The sequence below is a fragment of the Lissotriton vulgaris genome, chromosome 1_1 (genome assembly GCF_964263255.1).
Source record: "Lissotriton vulgaris chromosome 1_1, aLisVul1.2, whole genome shotgun sequence".
NCBI lineage: Eukaryota > Metazoa > Chordata > Amphibia > Caudata > Salamandridae > Lissotriton > Lissotriton vulgaris.
Genome location: NC_141685.1, coordinates 333,250,397 through 333,276,196, shown reverse-complemented (window position 1 = coordinate 333,276,196; position 25,800 = coordinate 333,250,397). Strand labels below are relative to the sequence as shown.

At 45.3% G+C, this 25,800-nt stretch overlaps 1 protein-coding gene across 1 annotated transcript in view; it reads right to left on the bottom strand.

Annotated features, from left to right (window-relative positions):
• Nucleotides 1-1,555: 1,555 nt before the first annotated feature.
• Nucleotides 1,556-25,800, bottom strand: part of CMPK1 (cytidine/uridine monophosphate kinase 1) — a 111,863-nt gene continuing 87,618 nt past the window's right edge. Inside the window, exon 6 of the mRNA XM_086952398.1 lies at nt 1,556-2,887. Within this exon, the coding sequence (XP_086808524.1) occupies nt 2,846-2,887 (42 nt within the window). The 3' untranslated portion in view covers nt 1,556-2,845. The remainder of the gene's footprint in view (nt 2,888-25,800) is intronic.

The following is a 25,800-nucleotide window of genomic DNA, read 5'->3' as shown; positions in this document are numbered from 1 at the left end:
CTGCGCAGATTGTTAAATCGCACCGGCTTTGAAGCGATATCATATACAGATGACACACAGATGATCATCTCGTTTAGTCAGGCTTGTGCTGAAAAATCTTGGCGTTAAATTAGACCAGGCCCTATCCATGAGGGATCATATCTCTGCTACCTGCGGGGCATACTTCACAATCATTCAGCTAAAGTCTCCCCTTGGTTATTATCCTCTGCAAGGCAGACTCTGGGTCAGGCCCTATACATAAGCCACCTTCACTATGGCAAACGTTGCTCATGGCAGCGAATACCTTATTGGCCAAACTCCAAAACACGGCTGCACTCCTGATCTGTAATCTCCCAGCAGGCTCACCATTGATACCCATACTGAAAACCTTATACGGACTTAAGCTCGGTAAGCACACTATGTTCAAATCTGCTCCTTCATCCACAAGGTTCTGATGGGCGGAGCCCTCAGTTACCCAAAGGACAAACTGTGGTATTACTGTCCTGCAAAAACACATAGATGGTGCTCCTGACCGTTCACCGCATTCATACTTCCAGATTTAGTGGGAGACCTTTTCCTTTAGCACCACATCTACATGGGATCAACTTCCGTAGAATCTCCATTGCTGCGCAGACCTGGCAAATAAAAAAAAGAACTTCTGAAGACCTGGCTGTTTTAGGCTGATGAGGTGTTCCTGTGCTGGCACAGAGCCAAGATTTACCATGGGGTAGGATTTGTGCGCTATATCAAGTAGAAATAACATAACATGCCGACTGTCAGGCAGACCTTACAGGAACAGTGTAGGAATGTGTAAGAGAGTGACCTTTTCGTATGGCCATCCCACACTTTTTGAACCCACCCTCAAAGAACACACATCTCCCTCCACAACCTTGTTGGATTCTAAGAACTTAGTGCAGGAGCCTAGAGAGAAAGAAATGTAGTAATAATATACAGTATCAGGCTTCCTCGTGATCCGAAAACAACCTTTGCCCCTGCATGTCTAGAGGAAAATCAAGGCCATCTTTTGTCAGGGACACGTTGCCCATATGTGATCCACTAGATGAAAGGTCCCAGTTGGGAAACCACCTTACACTGCTAATAACCTTACCTTCATCAGCCTACTCTGTATTCATCCATTTTTACCTCATCCTTTGTACACAGCAATGCGGTACCAATTTGCTAGTTTCATGGTAAATAAATTCACTGTGAAACATTATAAACAACCCACACATTTAAAAAAATAACACAGGCAAAAGAGAACTTTTACTCTACTGGGCAGTTGAATTAACCAGCTTTACAGATTCCGAAAAGGTGTTTTTTTCCTGAACTTACGAAGCTCTGTAAACATCTTTGAGGAAAGGTGCACTGATGCAAATCTGAAAGTAACACGGTGGCAAAAAAATCCCATAATTGAGTAATGATAGCTCTAACTGCAATGTCAGAACATGGATCATCTCACAGTAGTCTGGACATTGAGGTTATTTTTTTCCTGTGCTTTTAACAAAGTAGACCTCATTATAACAGTAGTACAGTACACAATCCTACTGAAGAAAGTAGTGTTAAGCGGAAGCAATGCTTTTTTTGTGCAAAAACCTTTACTTAAAATATGGGTGAAGTTGGTCCCCAAAATACCCAACATTTTAAAAACAGAGGCTATACACAGTAGAGGGTACAAGTACACCATCTGCATCGGTTACAAGGGAGGACAGCCGTAAAAAAAAAAAACAGAGAAGACGATCAGATACAGCATAAAAAGTAAAGTATTTCAAAGCAATGCCTCTTGAACACAAAAAAACAATGATTTAATATCTGCTTTGTCACCCAAGTCAAACTAGGACCCTGACGTGGAGTTTATCTCAACAAAATAAGTTAAATACAAGCAGTGTAACCACTTCGTATATGTTATCTGAGCAGAGAAAAACAAGAGAAAGTTAGACGTCAAATATTGTATTTAAATACAAGTGCTTTCTTTTTTTACCAAACCTACAAGTGCTCTATGCCACTCCCCTCCCCGCAAAATGAAGGATAATGACATGGGCAGGGCTGAGGCTGAAATGAGCAGGGGAGGGGCCATGATAAACAAGGAGAGGCACCGTGAATAGAGCCATGTACAGATTATGCTTACTTTAAGTAGGACCTTGTTTTGACTGGGCTGCTGGCTTCAACTAAAGAAAAATATATTGTAAACAATGCAACCTATATTCATCGGACTCTCCATACCCACTACATATAAGATACAGATGCTTCAATTTAAGAGGTACACCCATCATGACCCTGCTGATACACAGGAAGCCATCAGTAGAGCCTATGACATTTAAAGGACAGAACACCAACAGCTGACCTGTGCGGATCATACATTTTTTGTGTTTAATGCACAGACAGGACAACTGCAGTAGACCACAAAGCTTGATAATGCAGTCTTTCCTATGTATACCTTGTGATTATATGAATAATAAGTTCAGGGCACCGATGCCAGGCTTGCCTGATTAAGAAAGAGACCAGCTATTTCATATGACAAACTTTACAGCCTTTGATTCCCCTTTCTGAACCACCGACAAGCCTCGTGCTACAGGGGACCTATGGATATTTCGATGCACTCACCGAGTTTCATCAAATTAAAAGTTTGCTGCCAAATTCTGTAAAACTATGCACAGTTGATTAGGACAAAATAATTTCATAGCAACATGTGTTGTACAAACTTGACAATCAGCTAACATACACTGCTGTCTCTAATAAGTCACATTGATACGTATTAAAAGTTTTAAAAAAAAATAATAATTTGACAGTTCAGAAAATTAATTGAAGAGTTCTAGTTGCAGCTTTCGGAGATTTCAGCACAATTCCTAGGTAATGTTCCAGTGTGGAGTTAACCTTCTTTGTCGAAAACAATCTGCACTGCAGCAAACACCTGAAAACAAGAGCAATAATTAAATGTTTGCAAGTAGCAATAAGCATTGGCAAAGCCAAAAACTGACTAATTTTAGGCGTATGTGTTCCTGTAGTAACGGGTCCATGTTGTTTTGTTTGGATCCACTAAGATAACACACGCATTCAGACAATACCCTGGGATTCAAGGGAAACATTCTACATCCAGCCAGTGTATAGCTTGAACTGAAATGTTTTATAATTTACACACTTTTTTATAATATGTGAGAGTAGTTCTCCTTTAAGTAGATTCAGTTTCCGTTTGAATACCATGCTCAGCATTGGAATAAAGAACAAACATGTTTATTCTATATTTAAAACTTTGCAATAATAACAGTTTTTTTCTAAACTTTTTGATTAAATATCACAGCTTTGTTGAGGAGAAGTGCAAACTGGTACTTTTAATAAAAACACCCTCTTTTACTTTTCGATGGGGTTCTTAGTATGCTTGATGCCAAAAAGTGTCAATGCTTGTTGCTTACACTTCACACTAAGGATAAGAAACAAATCCAGTCACGTAGGAAAATAAAAACAATGATTTAAAAAAAAAAAGCGCTTGTGATTCTTGTTACTTCTAACAGAAAGGACTACTTTGCTAAACAGGGCGATAGGTGTAAAGATATGTGTTTTATTGGCAGGCTAAAGAATTTAATCAGCACAATTTATTTGCCGGACTCACCATATCCAAGTATGAAACCAGCAAGAAAAGCTGTGTTCCACATCAATGAACCATATTGGGATGTGTTAAGTTTGTGTCTGAAACTTTGACATGTGGTTTATTGCCTATCTTCTATAATTAGCCTGCAAACATACATTGATAGTAACAGAGAACAGCAGTAGGGATACACAGTTCACTTGCCCTGATGAAAGACGGTGACCCTCGGAGGTCTATTAGTCAGTGTGAATAGGTCTGGTTCTCTTGCATCTCTCCGATTTACTGGTTTTAAACTTATCATTGGGCCAGGAGACCAATATATAACGTTACATTGTCTGTAGTAATCCCCACTATGATCTTTTGCAACAGTCTAGCTCCCTTAATGTCAGATGGAGCCCATCGTTGGTGTGTAGATTGCACACCTAGATGTTGGACCACACCCAATGACAAAGCATGCCACCTGCAGTGGGTGAAAGATCCTCTATCCAAAATATAAGATAGACTACGACAATCCGAATGGTGAATTGCCATTTTTGGCTCTGCTATTCTTATATGGTTTGTTTCAGAATGTCCCAGAAGAACATTTAGAACTTGACCAGAAAAAAAATCCACTCTCTCCCTTTAGGTGTTTATATGCATAAGGACATGCCTGAAAAGGCTGCTAATCCGGTTACAGCCCAAGTGTAGATATGCATCTTCCCGAGTGCAGAGGAAGACCCTGCAAGGAGTGGTTCTCAACAATGTATGCAACTATCCAATGTGTGATGAGATCAGATAAGGGATTTATAGTGACATGTTTAACTCCTAGAGTATCTATGCTGTGTTGGGGGCCTGGGGTTTGGAAAAGGAAAAAAGGATGGCAACATTCCTAATTTTATAAAAATCTGATAATACCTTTCATGAAATGAGATAGCATAAGGCAGCGTCTCGTCCTAGTTGGAAACCATACACTGTAACATTGAAGAAATTCTCCTTGCTTACTTCTGCAACCGGGCAGCAGATTCAATAATCAGCAATTATGATAACAGGCCAATATTATCCAAATTCTGAAATTGCCTACCTACTTAAGATTTCAAAACATCATTCCTTATTATTTTTTTTTTAATAGATAAGGTGGGACGTTTGGACCTTTAGTCGAAATTGTCGAACTTGAACTTCAAGACACTTCAACAAATATTACCTGTTTGTAATATTTCTAAGCACAGACTACCCTCTGGCAAAACACTGCCATTTGCTCCTCTACAGTTCTCGAGAGCGGTTTCCTGGCAACTTGAGTGACGGCAGAATTTACCATGTAGCGGCCAAACCACTTGAAAGCTTGCTACTTAACTACATAATTAAGCTCTTGGTTTTCAGGGGGAGGAACCTGCATTCCTTGTGAATCAAGGAGATGATTTTAGAAAAGGATGGGCAAACTACCATCTTATTCAGGGCCAGTAGATGCGAAAACCAGACAATGTGGTCCCAGTACAGAGCCACCAATATCATCCTGCATTAATGGCTACTGCACAATTTGATGATTGAAGTTTACAGCTAACAAACATTCAACAGCATATAACATGCATGTTCTCATCAAGGGAGAAGACTGCCTCCAACAGAGAAAGACAATCTTTACTATCCACGACAAATTCCCGTAGCCATCTTTTAATGATCCACCAACAGAATATTTTATTTTTATTTTAGAGGTTTTATATAGCGCTGGCTGGACCCAGAGGTATCAGAGCGCTTTACAATTGTAACAGAAAGGTGTTTAAATACAGGTACAGTGTGTACAAGTATCGAAAGTTGATTAAAAAATAAGCAGTCCACATAGGATAAAGGTTACACTAGATGAAAAGTAAAAAACAATTGCTAAACACAACAATATATACAATATAGAGGTCGCAGTTTGGTGGGAAGGTTCGATAAAATCTACCTAGGAGCAAGAAGGACAAAAAATGTGCAAGAAAAACTGAAGGTCATAAGGTGTAGTAAGAAACGGGAGGTAAAGGAGAGGCAAGGAGGAGGGGGAAGGTGATAGGATTGAAGGGGAAGGGAAGGAGAGGGGGGCAGGAGTGAGTTCACTAGCCGTAGGCGGAGCAGCTGAGTGGGGGGATGCTGAGGAAGGAGAGGCCACTCGGGAGGTAGTTAGAAGCCCCAGTATTTATTAAGGGGAAGAAGTTTGAGTTCTTTTTTGAAGTTGGGGTAGGACGGGTTACAACGGAGGTCTGGTGGGAGGGCATTCCAAATAAGAGGGGCATTGCCTGAAAAGGAGCGTGACTGAGTGGAATTCTTTTTCTGAAGGGGGGGATAAGTAGGAGGGTGTTAAAGCTTCTCAGGGATCGCGTGCAGCCTGCTTCGGTCAATTTGATAGCAAGGTAAGTCGGAGTGTTTTGGTGGAGGATTTTGTGCGTAATTCAGGCCGTTTTATAAGTGGATCTGCCTTCAATTGGGAGCCATTTGAGGGCTTTGAGGGCGGGAGAGATGTGGTCAAATCGTTTGCAGTCTGTGATAAGCCTGGCCGCGAGGTTGAGCACTGATTTTAGAGGTGCCAGGTGTGTTTTGGGAATTCCGGTGAGGATGGCATTTCCGTAATCAATGCACGATAGAACAAGAGATTGAACTGCTAGTTTAAAATCATCAATTGGGATGAAGGGCTTAATTCTCTTAAAGGTTACGGAGGGTAAGGAGGGCTCCTTTGGCAGAGTTTTTGATGTGTACGTTGAGAGATAGGCGGTTGTCAAGGGAGATGCCCAAGGATTTGACTGAGGTGGCTAGGGATAAGGGGCAGTTGAGGGCATTAAGGTCTGTGATCCAATTTTGAATGGGGAGCTGGTTGTTTTTTGGGGAGAAAAGAATAATTTTTTTAGGGTTAAGTTTGAGGTGGTTAGGGTGGAACCAGGCTTGAATTTTGATGAGGGTGTTGTTGAGGTGGAGGATGTCAGCATGGGTTTTTATCTTATGGTAGAGTTGAGTATCGTCAGCGTAAAGATGGTAGTTGATCCCTGCTTGTTTGAGAATGAGGGGGAGTGGTTCCATGAAGAGGTTAAAGAGAGAGGGAGAGAGTATGGATCCTAGCGGAACTCCTAGAGAAATGGGGGAGGGGTTCGATCAGCAGTTTTGGATTTTAATTTGTTGAGCACGGTGTTGCAGGTATGAGACAAACCAATTATGAGCCATATGGTATTATGAGCCATACCATTAAGGCCGAATCGTTCTCTAAGGACTTTGAGTAGAACAGAGTGGTTAACGGTATCGAACGCTGCAGAGAGATCGAGGAGGATCAATAGGCTAGATTCGCCATTGTCGAGGGAGTGGTAAAGTCATCAACAATGTTAAGCATGGCGGTTTCAGTGCTGCAACCTTTCCTGAAGCCTGATTGGAGGGGGTCAAGTAAGTTAAAAAGTTCAATGTGTCTGTCAAGCTGAAGGACACATTTTTCCAGGGCTTTCGAGAGAAGGGGCAGATTGGAAATAGGACGGAGGTTGTTGAGGTCATTAGGGTCGGCAGTAGGGTTTTTGAGAATGGGGGTGATTTGGCCCAGTTGTAGGGAGGAAGGGACACAGCCGGTAGCTAGGGAAGTGTTCATGATCGAGGTCCAGGAAGGGGTAATGATGTGTTTGAGATTTTGGACAAGTTTAGAGGGGAGGGGGTCTTGTGTGGGAGGAGGGTTTAAGTTTCGCAATGATGTCAAAGACATCTATTTCAGAAACTGGCTGGTAATTATGCCAGGCGGCGTTATTTTTAAGGAGAGTGTTAGGGGGATTGGAATCGTGGAGGGAATGGAGGGGATCGGGAGATCAATGTTATGTAGTATCATGGAGGGAGCAGGGGGTGGTGGGAGGGATGCAGGTGAGTTAGGGGACATGTCCAAAATGGAGGTAGGGGTCGGAGTCTGGAGGAAGGATTGTTCTATTCTAGCAATTTTTTCAGAGAAAAAGAGGGCTATTTCTTCGCATCTAGTGGTCGAGGCCAGAAGTATAGGAGGAGTGGATGAGGTTTGATTGCGAACAATGTTAACAGTTCTCTGGGTCTATTTTTGGCTCGGACCAGTTGTGCTCAGAAAAAGGATGCTTTTTGTTTAAAGATGTGTTTTTTATAAGATGATCTTGCAAGTCTGAGGCGAGCTAGGTGCAAAGGGGTAGGATGTTGTCTCCACGTTCTTTCCGTCCGTCTAAGTGAGCGTCTTTCATTATTAAGCTCAGAATTGAACCATGATTTGGTAGGAATAGTTCTTTGGTTTTTAAGCTTCAGCGGGGCCAGGAGGTCCAGGGTATCCACGACTGCTTTGTTGTAGTGTTCTGTAAGCTCATTCGCATTCAGTGACGGAGGGATGGCGAGAAGTTGGGCATGGAGTTTGGATTCCAGTAAATCAGGGGGGATATTAAGATTTCTGGACAGTTTCATGGGTTTAATGATTTTCGTGGGAGGAGGGAACGCAGAGATCGCTATAGAGAACAGAATGAGATGATGGTCGGACCAGTCGATGGGAACGATGTTGGATAGGAGGGCTAGATCTTTGCTTGTAATGATGGCATCTAGGATTGCTCCTTTGGAATGGGTCGAAGATTTACAAAGTTGCTCGAGGTTATTGATCTCGAGAAGGTTAGATAGGAGGGTGATAGAGGGGTTATTGGTCTCATTCCAATGGAGGTTGAGGTCTCCCAGAAAAATGTTTTGGGAGTTGGAAAGTGACGATTGTGTAAGAAGGTCGGATAGCTCATCAACGAAGGGATGCCAGGTTTCCGTTAGGATCGCGATGTCGATGGATTCACTAAGAATAGTTTCAGAGATTTCAATGGCATGTCGAACAGCGGACCGACAATTGACAAGCATGCAGGAAAGAGATTTAGGGGGAGTTTTGGGGAGTGGAAGGGAGTGGATTGAGGTGAGTTGGGGGGTGGCCTAGGTGAGCTAGGGGAGCGGGGGGTTCGGCTAGTCCCCAATATGACGGGGATGCTAGAGACAGGGGGAGGCTGGATATTGGTGGGTGAGCAGGGAGGGTAGGATTTGCAGAGGTCTAGGATCTCCATAGGTGAGAGGGGGCAGGCGGTGCGGAGAGGTCTGTGTGCGCGACGGTGTAGAGGAGTTGTGCAAAATGGTTTGGGGGTAGTGGGATTATGTCTGGTGTGAGTAGTGTTTATCCGGAGTGGGGGGCTCCGTTTTTGCGGGAATAGAAATCAGATCTAAGATGAGTGAGATCTCTAGAGAGAGTGGCGAGAATGCGTTCAATGTTGCCAAGAGAGTTAGATATAAGACTAAGGTGGGAAATTGGAGAAGGTGGACGGAGCGGCACGGGGTGTTCATAGTAGGGCAAGAGGAGAGGCATGGAGGGGGAAGGTGGGTATATGGCCGTAGAGGGTGAAGGAGGTGAAGAAGGAGGGGCAGGATTGTTCGGAAGTAGGGAGAAGGGCGGGTCGGGATGGTGGGAGAGATGTGAGTTTCAAAGGGAGAGAGGAAGGAGGTGTAGGGGCTATTCCGGAATAGAGTGCGAGACGGTTTGGGGTAGTGGGTGCAATGAGTTTTGGGGGGGGGGGGGGGGGGGGGGGGTTAGAAGAGGAGGAAAAGGGTGGGGTCAGAGGAGGAGGGGAAGGGCACGGAGAGTCCGTAAGGTGGTGGGGGTTAGCACATGTGGCGTGGGGAGTGAGGTGTGAGGGAGGGCAGGACGCGTGTGTGGGGGATTAGGAGCTGCGGGAAGTAGGGAGGTCCTGGGGAAGAGGGCCAGAGGGCTGAGAGTGGGGGTGGGGTCAACAATTGTATGGTATTGTTGGACGTGGACATGTTCAGCACTTGAATGGCATTGTTGGACGTGGGCATATTTGCTGAGGGGAGGATAGGATGAGAGGGAAGGGTTAAAGAGGAGGGCAAAGGATGAGAGGGGGGAAGGTTATTGGTGGAATTGTGAAGTTGGTTGGTCAACAATTGTAAGGCATTGTTGGACGTGGGCATATCTGCTGAGGGGAGTATAGGATGAGCGAGAGGGGATAAAGAGGAGGGCAAAGGATGAGAGAGGGGAAGGTTATTGGCGGACTTGTAAAGATGGATTGTCAGTGATCTGAAGTGATATTCAAAGGTGTTGAGGTGGGGACCGGCAGCTTGGATGAGGATGTTACCGGTTTTAAAAATGGAGATGTCGATTTCCCTAGGAGAGGGAGTCGTGGATATTTTGTGGCCATGGGGGATTTTGAGGCCCTTCGTGACTGGGAGAGATTGTAGGAAAGTGCTTTTCCATTTAGAGGGGCGTTTGGAATAGAAAATGTAGTTGGTAGTAATAGGGGCAGTGAGGCTGTAGTAGTTGTCAACGATGAGTGTTTCAGGGTTAAGGATGAGAAGGTTGTGTTTGAATTTTTTTTTTGCGTATTAAGAGAGATTAGGGGTGTAGAGAATGGACCAAGAGTTTGGGCCGTGTTTGGATAGATGCAGGGGAGGCATTGTAGGGTTGTGAGGAGGAGGCACTAAGAGGGAAGAGAGGGAGGTAAAAGGGGGTGTGGCAGGCTGAGGAAGGAGAGGGAGGTAAAGGGGGGTGAAGCCGGCGGTAGTGGGAGGAGAGGAGGGGAAAAGGGAAGGGAGGAGTGGAGGACGAGAGAGGAGGGTATGAGGAGGCTAGGGCAAAAAGTAAGAAAGGACAAAGGAATCAGGCTGGTAAGGGGGGGGGGGCTAGGGTGAGGGAGTCTACGCAGATTGAGAGGCAGCAGTCGGAGTTTCCACGGCTAAAAAACACGGCAGTCAGGGTAAGCACCAGCGTAAGGGAAGGTAGGGAGAAAAAATCCACAAACTCGGATGCAACAGCCTTGCCAGTGAATATCAAAGAGGACAAGAAAAACTAGCTAGGCACACGATGTAGCCCAGTAAGTGTTTGCTTCTCTGTTTTTGGCAATTTTTACAAGGGTTGTCACAGGAAATGTTCAAGTATTTTATTGATGTAAATTAGAGCTCTTCTTTTGGAGGGAAGTGAAAAGAGGAAATCCCAGCCACAAAAAAAGAATTTAGTTCCAATGAATTTAGACCATCAATTCTAAATATTTCTACTTCTGTGGACTCAACAAATCAGTAATGAAAAATGAGGGTCACCACTACCGCCGAACACCTGCACTTCCAGATCCACACGGACCCCAAAACCACCCTCAGAGGCACCCTCATCTACCGACCCCCGGTACCACGCACACAATTCAGCGAAGACATCGCCGACTTCATCAGCCCGCACGCCCTCCCCTCCGCCGACTACATCCTCCTGGGGGACATCAACTTCCACCTGGAGAACAACAATGACCGCAACACCACCACCCTACTTGACAACCTCGCCAACCTCGGACTCAAGCAGCTGGTGACCACCCCCACCCACCTCGCCGGACACACTCGACGCTGTCTTCTCATCCAGCAAGGACATCGTCTTCAGCCACGCCACCGGACTCCACTGGACGGACCACAGTTGCGTCCACTTCTCCTTCAGAAGATCCACGATCCACCACCACCAGCAACAGGTTGCTCGAAGAAACTGGAACAAGATCACAGCAGACCAGCTCGCCGCTTCCCTGAGCCAGCACCCTCCCGCCAGCTCAGCGAACCCCAGCCAGGCCGCCGACAACCTCACGAAGTGGATCAGCAACTGCGCAGACGACCTCGCCCCACTGAGGACTCCGCCTAGCAGACCCGGCAGCAAGAAGGCTCCATGGTTCACCGACGAACTCAAGAGCTCCAAGAAGAACTGCCGAGCCCTCGAGAAAGCCTGGAGAAGGGAGCCAACACCGGACAAAATGACCACCCTCAAGCTCGCCACCCGGAAGCACCATCAACTGATCCACGCCACCAAGAAAACAGCATTCAAGGACCGCCTGGACAACAACGCACACAACTGCAAGAAACTTTTCAACATCGTGAAAGAGCTCTCCAACCCCAACGCCGGAAACCACGACATCACCCCGTCGCAAGACCTCTGCAACTCCCTCGCCTCCTACTTCCACAACAAGATCGCGGACATACACAACAGCTTCAGCCCACAAACAACGCTCCCAACGACCGCACCAACGCCCCCCACCACCACCCTCAGCGCCTGGACCCAGATCAACACAGAAGACACCATCCGCACGATGAACTCTATCCACTCCGGATCTCCGACCGACCCCTGCCCCCACCACGTCTTCAACAAGGCCGACGCCGTCATCGCACCCCACCTGCGGGACATCATCAACACCTCCTTCGACATCGCCTCCTTCCCTGAGAGCTGGAAGCACACCGAACTCAGCGCTCTACTAAAGAAACCAACAGCGGACCCCACCGAACTCAAGAATTACCGCCCCATCTCGCTCCTCCCGTTCCCAGCCAAAGTCATCGAGAAGACCGTCAACAAGTGGCTGGCCGCCTTCCTTGAGACGAATGGATCCCTCTACCCCTCACAGTCTGGCTTCCGAGCCAACCATAGCACCGAAACAGCCCTCATCGCTGCCACCGACGACATCCGAGCCCTGCTGGACAACGGTGAGACAGCGGCCCTCATCCTCCTAGACCTCTCCGCGGCGTTCGACACCGTTTGCCACCGCACCCTAGTGCAGCGCCTCAGCAACATCGGAATCCAGGAGAAGGCACTGGAGTGGATCATCTCCTTCCTCGCTGGAAGGACACAGAGTTCGCCTACCACCGTTCAGATCTGCAGTCACGGAAGTCATCTGCGGCGTTCCTCAGGGCTCCTCGCTCAGCCCCACCCTCTTCAACGTCTACATGAGCCCCCTTGCGGCCATCGCACGCCAACACAACCTCAACATCATCTTCTACGCCGACGACACCCAGCTGATCCTCTCCCTGACCAACGACCCAGCCGCCGCCAGAACCAACCTCCACGAAGGGATGAAAGACGTAGCCGAGTACATGACGACCAGCCGCCTGAAACTGAACTCAGACAAGATGGAAGTCCTCTTCCTGGGCTCCTCGCCCTCCGCCTGGGACGACTCATGGTGGCCCCCAGCCCTGGGCACCGCACCCAAACCGACAGACCACGCACGCAACCTGGGCTTCATCCTGGACTCCTCCCTCTCCATGACCAGACAAGTCAAGGCCGTCTCCGCGTCCTGCTTTAACATCCTGCGCATGCTACGGAAGATCTTCCGGTGGATCCCCACCGAGACCAGGAAGACGGTCACCCAGGCCCTCGTCACCAGCCGACTGGACTACAGCAACGTCCTCTACGCCGGAACCACCGCCAAGCTTCAGAAGAGACTCCAGCGGATCCAGAACGCCTCAGCCAGACTCATCCTCGACATCCCCAGACACAGCCACATCTCCGGACATCTAAGAGACCTGCACTGGCTCCCCGTCAACAAGAGAATCACCTTCCATCTCCTCACCCACGCACACAAAGCCCTACACGACCAAGGCCCGAGCTACCTCAACAACCGCTTCAACTTCTACGCTCCCAAACGCCACCTTCGATCGACCAACCACGCCCTAGCCGCCGTCCCCCGCATCCTAAGAGCGACAACAGGAGGAAGGTCCTTCTCCTACCTGGCCGCCAAGACCTGGAACACCCTCCCGACCGACCTTCGCCTGACCCAAGACCACCTCTCCTTCAGGAAAAAACTCAAGACCTGGCTGTTCGAGCAGTAGCGACACCCCACCCACCCCAAGCGCCTTGAGACTCTCCGGGTGAGTAGTGCGCTCTATAAATGCCTTGATTGATTGATTGATAAATCTTTGCTGGAATCCAGGAATCCTCACTGAGTCATTTTAAAAGCAGAGTGCCACAGTCAAAGCAATTTCTACTGTTTCAACTTCGAAAAATACAGAAAGAAGTTAACATCAAACAAATACACAAATGATTAAGTATTTTATTTAATGCACAAATATAGAAAAACTGAATTTTTTAATGGGAAGTTCGGAGCTTTACTAAATCTTGTTTTTAATCCTTAAAGAGGAAGCGATATGTTAAACTCTAGAATATCACTTCCGCCAGCGCTTCAATTGAGACCACTGATCGTCCTTACTATACTGTGCTTGCTGCTCCAAACAAGTGAAGGATACCAACTTAATTGTTTGTCTCCGATTTTAATTCATAGAACAGGTTTAAAATTTCACTTTTACATTTTGTTTCTTTATGTACACTTTATTAGTCTGCTCATATAATAACATTTTCAATATAGTCGCTGTCCTCCTCTAGACCGCCCCCGCCAAGTGGGAGTGCAGACTACTAGGGTTCTGTGAACCACAGGTTACCAACAACTGCTTTAGACCATGTGAACTGCATGAACTCTACTGCAGCTGCGTAGTTTGTAAACAACAGAGTTGTGTTTAGATACAAAGGACCTACTCTATTAGTTTTCAAAACCCTGTTCATGCCACCAAAGAATCCTATACCACCACCATTGCAGTGTTTCAGGCTTTGCTTGTGGTCATCAGTCAGGTCTTGAGAAATCTACTTGCCCACTTGCTAAAGCCAGTCAGATTTTATCAGGGTGACCTATTTTTAGGATCTACTGTCTCACTCTGAAGAGAGCTGGAACTGGCAAAGAACAGGCGTTCTGCTCACTCAAAAAATGAATATGCAATGTGTGTGTTCAAAGACAGACGTCAAATGTCAGCTTATGTCGTCAAATTGCTGCTTATTTTATCCAGGAAAATGGCATTTACAAAATCCTTTAACTTTGCAGTGAGATTAAGAGAAGCAAAGTCAACCATCTGATCTGACAGTTGTGCTGGGGTACAGGCTGTGTGAAAGGAAAGGGTGTAGGATGTCCGCTTTTACCCAACAGTCAACATTTAAATAGCTTGTATATGAACTGTACACATATTTAAAGGATAAGGTTACTTAGCCAGTAAGCACCTGTTATTGGCATGTAAAGCTGTAGATTCACATGTTTTGCATACTCCTGCCAACTAGTGTTGGGTCTGGATGTTTGCAAGTTGTTTTTCTTCAAAAAAGTTGTTCCTAGTCACGAGGTAAGGTGAAGCCTCCTTTTGGTGATAGTGTGCATGGTCATCGACTCCACTGTTAGATAGTTTTCCCGCTAGAGTGAGAATGGAGTAAGTAAGTGTAGTATAGAGATGTCCAGGAGTATAATGTATAAAGAAGAATTGCAACAACTACAGGTACCCGGGGAGGCGGGTGGGCGCATGTGAATCTGCAGATCTACATACCAAGAACAGATGCTTACTGGGTAAGTAACATTAACCATTTGAGGCATGTGTGCTGTAAATACACATGCTTTGCATAGACTATAAAGCAGTATACTCCCAAAGCGTTGGCTGGCCTTTAGATGTTGCAGTTCAGAATAGTGTTTTATGTACTGCTTGGCCAACATTAGCTTGTTGTCGTGCTAATACATCTACACAATAGTGTTTAGTAAATGTGTGTTGTGTAGACCATGTAGCTGCTTTAGATATGTCAACTAGTGGGATGTTACCTAAAAAGGCTACAGAAGCCCCTATTTTGCAAGTGGAATGCGCTCTAGTGGGTATAGTCAAAGTCCTTTTGGCTTTAGTATAGCATGTTTGAATGCAATTGACAATCCATCTAGCAAAACCAGATTTAGAGATAGGATTGACTTTATGAGGTGGAGCAAATTCTACAAAAAGTTGTTTTGTTTTCCAAAAGTCCTTTGTTCCACCTATGTAGTACAATAAAGCTCTTTTAACGTCAAGCGAGTGACGAGCACGTTCTACTACAGAATCAGGTTGAGGAAAGAAAACTGGCAACTCAACCAAGTGATTTATATGAAGAAAAAAAATATTACTTGGGGAAAGAATTTGGGATTGGTCTGGAGAACTATCCTGTCTTTGTGTAGCTGAAAGAAAGGTTCTTCTAGCGTTAATGCCTGTACCAACTCTCCTCAGTGATGTGATAGCAATGAGGAAAGCAACATTCCATGAGAGGAACAGTGAAGGGCATTTGTGGAATGGTTCAAAATGTGGGGCCATGAGCCTTGTGAGGACAATGTTTAGATTCCATTCTGGGGCAGGAGGAATCCTTGGTGGGATTACCCTTTTTAAACCTTCCATAAAGGCTTTAATTACTGGAACTCTGAATAGGGATAGACAATGCCTATTTTGTAAGTAAGCAGCTATAGCTGCAGGGTGTAAACGAATAGACATGTAAGCCAGTTCTATTTGTTGTAAATGTAACAAATAACAGATATTTTGTATAGAAGAGTCTAAAAGATCGATTTTGTTGTTGTTGCAATATACCGCAAATCTTTTCCATTTTGCAGCATAGCAAGCTCTGGTGGTAGGCTTTCTTGCTTCTTTTAAAATATTCATACAGTCTGGTGGTAAATTTAAGTACCCAAACTCTATGGCTTCAGGAGCCAGATCGCTAAATTCAGTTCTTTGGGATTTGGATGTCTGATTTCTCCATGGTTCTGTATGGAAAGACTGGAGTTCAGGCGTAGTTTTTGATGTGGAACTAGTGACAGCTCCTACAGGGTGCTGTACCATGGTTGATGAGCCCATGTGGGAGCTACTAGAATTAGTGTGAGGGATGTTTGCCTGAGTTTCCGAACCATCCATGGAATGAGAGGAAGTGGCGGAAAAGCGTAGGCAAATTTCCCTGACCAATTCATCCATAGAGCATTGCCCTTTGATTGCGTGTGTGGGTACCTGGAGCCGAAGTTTGGGCATTTTGCGTTTTCAGCTGTGGCGAATAGGTCTATTTGTGGAAATTTCCACTGTTGGAAGTACAGAAGGAGAACCTGGGGTGAAGTTCCCACTCGTGAATTTGTTGCTTTAGTCTTCTGAGGAGATTGGTAATTTGATGGTTTACTCCTGGGAGATAATCTGCCAGGAGAAAAATGTGATGGATCGCCCAATTCCAAATGGCTTGAGCGAGTGTTGACAGTGGGGAGAGTTTGTCCCCCCCTTGCATCTTCACATAATACATTGCTGTCATGTTGACCGTCAGTTTTGTCTTGGAGAGGAGTCTGAAAAGCGTTTAGTGCTAGGAAGACAACTAATAGCTCCAGAGAGTTGATGTGGAGGGTCTTGTGCTTGTTGCTCCACAAGCCTTGTATTATGTCATCTTTAAGATGAGCTCCCCAACCAGGTAGAGAAGCGTCTGCTGAGAGTACAATCTGTGGAACAGGGTCTATGAAAGGCCGGCCTGCTGATAAGTTTTGTGGGTTCCACCATTGCAGAGAGCGATGTGTACGGCAGTCTACCAACACTAGATAGGTTAATAGACTCTGTGATTGATTCCACTGGCATGCTAAGCACTCTTGTAGGGGGCGCATGTGAAGGCTTGCATGGGGTACAATTGCTATGCAAGACGCAATCATTCTCAGTAGTTGCATGAACACTTGGGCTGAAACTGTTGAATGGTAGCTTGAATTGTATATTCTGGCTACATTGGGAGAGGGATCTTTGACTGTGTCTAGAGTGGTCATAGGTAAGACTGCATCTGTGAGGGATTCAGGTGAGACTTTTGATCATTGATGGTAAATCCCAGTGGATGAAATAGATCTATTGTGATCTGTGTGTGGTGCAGACAGTTTTGGTGAGTGCTGGTTTTGATGAGCCAGTCATCTAGGTAGGGTAAGACAGGAATTTGTTGTCTCCTGAGATGAGGAGAGACTACAGCGCCCAGAGTTTTTACAAAGTGCCTCGCATTAGTCACTACGAAGGGAAGTACCTTGAACTGGTAGTGCTTTCCTGCTATAACAAATCGGAGGTATTTGCAATGAGCTGGATGAATTGGAACATGAAAATATGCGTTTTTTAAATCTAGAGCAGAAAAAGTGTTTGTGAAAGTGGGAGTGACAATGCTCTGACAGTACGTAATGGTTTACCTCTCCGATCTAAAATATGCCTTAGGGAACCGTCCTTTTTGGGGATGAGAAAGTAGAGAGAGTAAACACCTGAGCACTGGTACTGTAATGGAACTGGCTCTATTGCTCCTTTTAGTAAAAGAGACAGGACCTCTTGTTTTAGCAAGTGTATATGTTCTGTAGATAACTTGTGAGATCAAGGTGGAATGTTTGGGGGATTGCTGGTAAGCTCTAGGCAATAACCATGTTGGATAATTCCAACCACCCATTTGTCTGATGTTATAGACTGCCAAATGGGGAGGAACTGTTGAAGTCTTCCCCCGACAGGTGTGCTATAATCGGGGGGGAAGCGTGGTTAAGACACTGTTGGTTGGGGGAAGGAGAGTTAGGGGGTGCGTTACCCTTACCCCCTACCTTTGAAATTGTTGCCACTATAACCTCCTCCGAAAATACCTCTTGAGGGAGGAGACTAGTTGTTACCTCTGTAAGCTGAGGTATTTTGATCTGAGGGTGTAGTTTCTGTCCCACCTCTGTACGAGGAGCGACGAAAGAATCCTCTGTTGGATGCGGTTTTATCAACGCATGGTCAACGCTAGGGCTGAATAAGTGTTCCTTATCAAATGGTGTGCTAAGGATGGATGGTTGGACCTCAGGTTTAAAACCTGAAATCCTTAACCAAGCATGTCTCCTGAGTAGGATGCTGGTGTTAACCTCTCTAGCTGCGGCATCTAGAGCACAACAACTACAGGAATTGAAAATGAGCTTACCCTCATTCACTAAATCTTGTGTTTTAGCCTTATGCTCATCTGGGAGATATTGGAGCAATTGCTCTATTGCGTCCCAGTGTGCTCGGTCATATCTAGTTAAAAGGCCTTGGCTATTTGCAATGCGCCATTGATTTGCTGCCCGAGCGGCTATGCGCTTTGCCAGGAGCATCAATTAGTTTGGACTCTATCTGGCAGAGGAGCATTCCCTGATGTTTGAGAATTTGCTCTCTTAAGAGCATTGGATACGACTAGGGAATCTAATGGCACTTGTCCCTTGATAAAAATGGGGTCTGTAGGAGAGACCTTATATTTTTTCTCCGCTCTAGGTGTTAAGATGCGTGCTCTGACTGGATCATTAAAAAAATCTCATCAGCATGTTGCATCATGCCTTTAAGCATTGGAAGTGATTGTGATGACTTGTGTGTGAATGCTAAGGTCTCAAACAAAAAAATCTTCCTCTAGGGATTCTTTGTGGAGCTCTACCGCATGTTCATGTGCAGCCCTGGCAGAGTTCTTGGTGTGATGCATTGTCGTCTGGAGGAGATGGTTTGGCTGGGTGAAGATCTGGATCAGTATCACCTGGAGAATCCACTGTGTAATCTGTCCATGGATCTGTTGGAATATCCATTCCCCCATCATCTGCATCATCATGATGAGACTGGGGAGAACCTGAGGTGTAATTTGCAAAGGATTCTCAGGTGGTGACAGAGCTGCTGGAAGTGGAGGCGATGGTATATGAAAAGGACTTGTAGCCACAGACTTTCTCTTCAAGGGGATTTTGTAAGTGTCCTCTTCTTGAATCATGCATTTCTGAGGTGGTTTTACGTAAATATGGCCAGTGTCAGGGTGAATTTGGAGCCTCTTTTGCTTCAGATCCGGTGGTAATGGAATAGTGTCCAATTTTGGATCCGAAGGGGTATCTTTGTGTTTTGGCGCCGAAGTCTTTGGCGTCAACAGAGGCAGACCTTTCGGCATGGGAGGGTTCGGCTCCTAAGGCTGCTTGGCTTTCGGCGCAGAGGATTTCGGCTCAGAGCCAGACTTGTGCTTGGAATTGGAGGCTTTTTGTGGCCTCGGGACCGAGCCGAAAGGCTTGACTGCTAGTTTCTGTGCCGGGCCTGAAGGCGGGACAACAGAAACGTTGTCTCGGTGCCAACCTTGGCCAGAAAGCAGAGGTGGTGCCGAAGCCTTGTGCTTTTTCGGAATTTGTGGGTGCAAGGGGTCTTTGGTACTCGTGTCACCTTGTCCCTGCGGCAGTTCTTCGGCACCTAGGTCTCTGTCGATCTCAGAGTCTGAGTCTTGCTCAGAGAAGGCAGCGTCCTCCTCCGCCACTGATGCCTCCATGTCTTCTTGGTCGGAGTCTTCACCGAAGATGTCCGGCATATCTTCGATGTTTTGATGCTGCATCTCACGTCGTTGAGCCCGACGACCGCAAAGAGTCGTTTCAATCGGTAATATCTGCATGCATCGCAGACTTCTTCCTTGTGCTCCGGAGACAAACACAAGTTGCACACTTTGTGTGAGTCAGTGCGCGGATACTTAGGGTGGCACGGAGGACATAATTTAAACAGAGACTGATCCATCGACGGAGAGCTGACCGGGCGCAGTTAGGCCTCAAAGCCGGTCCACGATGATTTCCGATCGAAAGTCGATCCAGGTGTTGAAACGATACACGGAGAAGCGGGAAACGCATACAGAAACAATACCCGCAAGATTAGATAGGATTGCACGTCAAAGGGAAACCAAAGAACGATTTCGAACAAGAGCGCAGCAATACTCGTCCGAACCTGATGGAGGAAAAAAACAATCTAACAATGGAGTCGATGACCATGCGCACTATCACCGAAAGGAGGAGTCGCCTTACCTCGTGACTAGGGAAGACTTCTTTGAAGAAAAACAACTTGCAAACATCCAGAACCAACACTAGATGGCAGGAGTATGCAAAACATGTGTATCTACAGCACACAAGCCTCGAACATATATTTTAGTAGTTAGGAAAGCACTTTTGTTGTAATTCCGAAATGTGATGGAAGCAAAGATTTTTGTAAAATCAAAACAAATAAAAGCACTTTAGTGATGTTCAAATGAGAAATGTTTGCTGAAACCAAATTTCTACACATTGCAGGCTATATAGTTTTATCAATGAAACTGCATGTCAGTGGGAAGGTTTGGGGCCATTTCAATGGAAATGTGCGGTCTAAAAATGACAGCGCACTAGATTAGTATTTAGTTTATTAAAAGTGAGAGCTTTTAAACATGAACTATGAAACACTGCTGCATGCCTTGATGACAATGCTATTATTCTGGCAAGCCTGGGTCCGTGTGCACCCGATTTGTGGGCTACATGAAATGAAATCTTTTTTAATTTGTTTTTACAACAGACGAGAAAAAAGCGACTTAGTGAAATAAAATATTTGCCTAGGATCACACAATTTGAGACCAGTTTATGGGTCAAGCGCTTTTCAATTAAGTAGAGTAGATTATCAGGTCACTAGACCTGCAGGCCTGAAAACATTTTTATGATGTTTCAAGGCCTGCCTGTACTCTTAAAAAAAAAAAAAAATAGCAACTCACAAATTTGCTAATGTTTAGACTAAAGGCGAACAAAGGTTGCAATTAATAGAGAAGGATTGCTGGGCTTCTTAAGCAGCTACTGTTAATAGATATTCTGCTAGACATTTGTAGTCAGTATCAATTATTTGACTATTTTGTTTTTAATGTAAATTGATCCATCATGATGTTTTTCAGTCAAATCAAGAAGATGTTGTGAATACAACCTTCTTCGGTTTGTAACTACATAAAACCCGAAACCAAACCTTTACAGCAACGACTCACCTCTGAAGGATACTCACATCATGGTATCATATATGAGCATCTAAATACATTTTGCAAAGCAAGCTCCAGACTTGATATCATGGTGGACGCAGAGGAGAGAACTTTGAGAGGAAATTAGCAATCTAAATTCATGCCCCCAAACAAAGAACCTATCATTATTGGTGACTCAAATCCAGTGGGACACACTGCCTGTCTGGTGCTACTCAACTTTGGGATTTAATTTTGCTTTTTGGAAGTCACTGCTGTAAAACACAAGTAACCTCGATAATGAAATTTAGCATTCTTATGCCGCTGTTTACTGGCTCACAGCTTGTGATTAAACTCATTTTCGCCATTAACAAAACTGATGTCTTCAGAATGGAAAACAGAGAGCACTGGAACTTCACGTGGTTTAGTAAAGAATATGAGTTTATCATGCAATTATTTAATCTGCAATAAAATAGATTTCCACTACCTTATCCTGCACTTCCATAGAGAGACAACTTGAGCCATATCTGGAACCACTTAGAATTAGATTAAAAGCTGCTATTTTAGTCTCACTGCAGGCAGCGCTGCAGATCTGGCACATGATGGGAAGATTACATGAAAACATGTGGACAAGCGCACAAACTCAGAGGAAGATATTTCAGGTTTGCAACATCATCCCAGAATAGCCTTAATGTTAATGTGAAGCAAAGAGGCTGCCAAATCCTGGAGTAACACTGTACCCAAGACATTGATGTAACTGCCCTCTTTATCTGGTGGGCCAAAAATTGAAGGAAAATAACTACTGCCTTTACACTGCAACACTTACAATGCAATGGTTTCTCAATTGTTCTTTCACACTCAGTGAATTGTATGAAAGGACAAAAATGTTCATTTGCATTTTCCCATTTCCTACAAGAAGTGCTTCAATTAGCAGTGACTTAGATACAGCATATATAATTATTTCATTTGATTCACGCAACACATTCATTTTTTTTCTAACTCTCGAGTTATATTTTCATTAAGGCGGTCGGTCTGCCTATATCATTTGTGTGCACTAGTACATAGCTTTCGGTGGTGTCACGTTAAAATGCATAGGCCATGCAATGATGCGAGCCAGCATAGAAAATCTGTAATTTAACACATTTATTTGGTGCTTACTTTAAACACATGTTCTTTTCAACAAACCACATAGCCAGGACATAATGGTAGTCTAATATGAAACCAATCAAACTGTAATTCTATGTCAGGACCGGAGGCGAGGATAAAGCTCTACTTTCTTTATTTCCCTTTCCAGCAGTGTTTAACTTTAACTTTATTAAACAAAAAACTACCTTTCCAGTTGTATACAGGGGAAAGGTCAACAAAGGTGTACCTTTAAACAGCTCAGGGAGACCACAAAGGTAGGAGGCTTCTGGGTAACTTCCTTTTTCATTGCCTGCTCGTCAAGCAGTTAAGTCACCCATGTTTAAGCTATGTTTGATTCTTGTGGTGAAATTTTATAACGAATAGTTTCTTACCTGTCGGTGTAGTTTTGCAGCTTGAAGATCTTTCTAGATTCACTATGCTGTGCATTATTCCGCGGTCTAGTGGTTGGGTCCGGAATCGTAGTCTTTTCTTTGTTTTTTGTAGCCCAGGTGGGCGTCGATGTCCCACCTTTTGGTGTCCTTCCTGTGACGTCGGCATGCTTCCTGCGGAAGCTCCCACCCTTGGGCGCCATCTTCAGATTCTTTTTTCTTTTTCCGTTTGTGTTCTGTTTCCGAATTGTATGGCAATGTTTTGATCTTTTCTTTTAACGCTCTTTTTCCTTGAAGTTCCATTAAAGTCTTTTTTTTTGTTTACCACCTCTTTTCTCCAGCCTCATCTTTCTGGCGGAGGTGGGTGGTTCGCTAGTGAATCCAGAAAGATATCCAAGCTGCAAAACTACACCGACAGGCAAGAAACTATTCGTTTTGCAGCGTGAATCTTTCTGGATTCACTATGCTGTGCATTGACTTTGTAGCGGTTTGTTGTTATTGTGGCGGCTGGGTGGAAGATGAGCTTGGGTTCTTGAATATGTGCTGAAGCACTTTCTGTCCCACTTGTGCTTCCTTGTTCATTTTTATGTCCACACAGTAGTGTTTTGTAAACGTGTGCACAGAAGCCCATGTTGCCGCCAGGCATATGTCCTGAATGGGAGCGTTTGCCAAAAAGGCTATTGTAGCTCCCTTTTTCCTTGTTGAATGGGCCCGTGGCCCCTCTGTTAGTTCTTGTCCAGCTTGTTTGTGGCAGAATTGTATAGCTTGCGCGATCCATCATGCAATTGTCCCTTTAGTAACAGCTTTGCCCATGAAACTTTTAGCAAATGACACAAAAAACTGTTTAGTTTTCCTGTGGTCTTTAGTTCTTTCTATGTAATGCATGAAGGCACGTCTCGCATCCAGATTGTGCAGAGCCCTTTCAGCTTTTGTAGTTGGTTTCTGGAAGAAACTCGGTATTTGAATTGCCTGGTAGATGTGGAACTTGGACACCACCTTTTGCATAAAGTGTGGGTCCGTTCTCATCACCACCCTATCGTTGTGAATTTGTACGTAAGGTTCCTGTAGCGTCAACGCCTGTAGCTCGCTTACTCTGCGCAGCGAGGTGATTGCCACTAGGAATGCTGTTTTTAACGTTAGCATCTGTAGTGAGGCTTTATGCATTGGTTCAAAGGGTGTCTTCTTGAGTTCTGTTAGCACTATATTGAGGTTCCATGCAGGTGCTGGTAACCTTTTAGGCGGTGCTATCCTTTTTGCGCCTTCCAAGAATCTTTTTACAATTATAGAAGTAAAGAAGCTTTTGCCTGTTTCTCCTCTAGTGTAAGCGACAATGGCTGCTAGGTGTACCCTTAGCGATGATGAGCTCAGGGTAGTCTCGAGCAGGTGCGTGAGGTACTTAAGCACTGTAGAGTCTCTTGTCATTTTGTTGTGCAGTCCCTCCTTTCTGCGCCATAGTGTGAACCTCTTCCATCTTGCCTCTCGAAGTACCCTCAGGGTGCTCTCAGGTAGCTTTAGGTGTGCGAACTCTAAGTCCTCAGGAGCCAGGCTGCTAGGCTGAGACTTTCTGGCTCTGGATGCAACACCTCTCCGTTTTGCATGGAGTGTAGGTCTTTCCTTCTCCCAAATTTGTGTGGTGCACTCTGTGTCATTTCCATAATCTGCGAGTACCATGTCTGCCTGGCCCACTGGGGTGCGACCAGTATCAGGGTCATGTTGCTTGTCCTGCACTTGCTGAGTACCTTGTGTATCAGGGGAATCGGCGGAAAGGCGTAGGCAAATGTCTTTGACCAGCTTATCCATAGGGCATTCCCCAGGGACCCTTCCCCTGGTTGCCTCAATGCGAAGTGTTGGCATTTTGCATTAGTGTGTGTTGCAAACAGGTCTATTGACTGCGTTCCCCACCTGTCGAACAGTTTTTGTTTCCTGTGCATTTAGCTCCCATTCGTGTGAGGCCGATGTCTGTCTGCTGAGCCAGTCCACTTCCACGTTGTCCTTTCCTGGCAGATGTATCGCCAGTAGATCTATCTTCAGGGGTATTGCCCATTTCCATATTTCCTGCGCTAGTTCTGACAGCGGGCTGATTGTGTTCCTCCCTGTTTGTTTATGTAGAACATCGCTGTTGTGTTGTCTGTCTGGCTCAACACGGTTTTGTTGTACAACTTCGTCTGGAAAGCTTTCATAGCTAGGAGAACGATCTTTAGTTCTAGGTAGTTGATGTGTTTGACCGCATCAGCTTGTGTCCACAGGCCCCTCACTCGGAGTTTTTCCATGTGGGCTCCCCATCCCTTTTGGGATGAGTCTGTGGTGATGGTCACTGTTGGTGTTGGTGGTGTTAGAAGCTTCCCATTTGTTAGGTTTCCTTTGTTCCACCATGATATCTCCTCGTGCACTGCGTGCGTTACAACCACTAGGTCCTCCCAACACCCTGTCGCTTGTGACCATTGGTTCTGCAGCCACTCCTGGAGTGGTCTCATGTGTAGTCGTACATTTGGTACTATGTGGATGCATGAGGCCATCATGCCCATCATTTTGCTCACTGTCCTCACTGTCAGAGCTTGCCCCTTCTGGTAGAGGCACGCCTCCTTCAACAGTGCCATTGTTCTCTTCTCGCTGGGGAACACCTTCCCCTGCACTGTGTTGATCTTTGCCCCCAGAAATATCTTGACCTGTTCTGGGTTTATCGAGGATTTCTTCCAGTGGATGGAGAAACCCAGGGCCATCAGTGTGTCTGCCACTATTTGAGCGTGCTTTATGCACATGTTGTATGACTTTGCCTTTATTAGCCAGTCGTCTAGGTACGGGTATACGTGTATCCCTTTCCTCCTTAAGTGCGCTGCGACTGCTGCCAGACACTTTGTGAATACCCTCGGCGCTGATTTTGGTCCGAAGGCCAAAGCTGTGAATTGATAGTGATTTGAGTTGATTGCAAATCGTAGCAGATGTTTGTGCCGTCTGTTTATTGGAATGTGCAGGTAGGCATCTTTTAGGTCTATGGTGACCATGAAGTCCCCTGTTTGAATCTGTGGAAGTACTTCTTGCAGGGATGTCATTTTTAATTTTTGTGTCTTTATGAATTTGTTGAGGAACCTTAGGTCCAGGATGGGTCTCATTGTTTCGTCTACCTTGGGTACTAGGAAGTACGGAGAGTACACCCCCTTGCTCCTTTCAATCGGAGATACAGGCTCGATAGCCTCCTTTAGTAGGAGTTCCCTCTGAAGAAGCTCTAGTTCCTTGTTTGCTAGTGCTCTTTTCTTCGGTTTTCTGCTTGGTGGTGTCTTTTCTAACTCTATGCAGTACCCGTACTGTATTGTGTTGATGATCCATTTGTCTGTTGTTACTTTCTTCCACTCCTGGAGAAAACGGTTTAATCTTCCTCCCACTGGTGTTACGTGGTTGTGGTCTTTTGGTGCGGGACACTCCTGTTTCTTGTTTTTGTG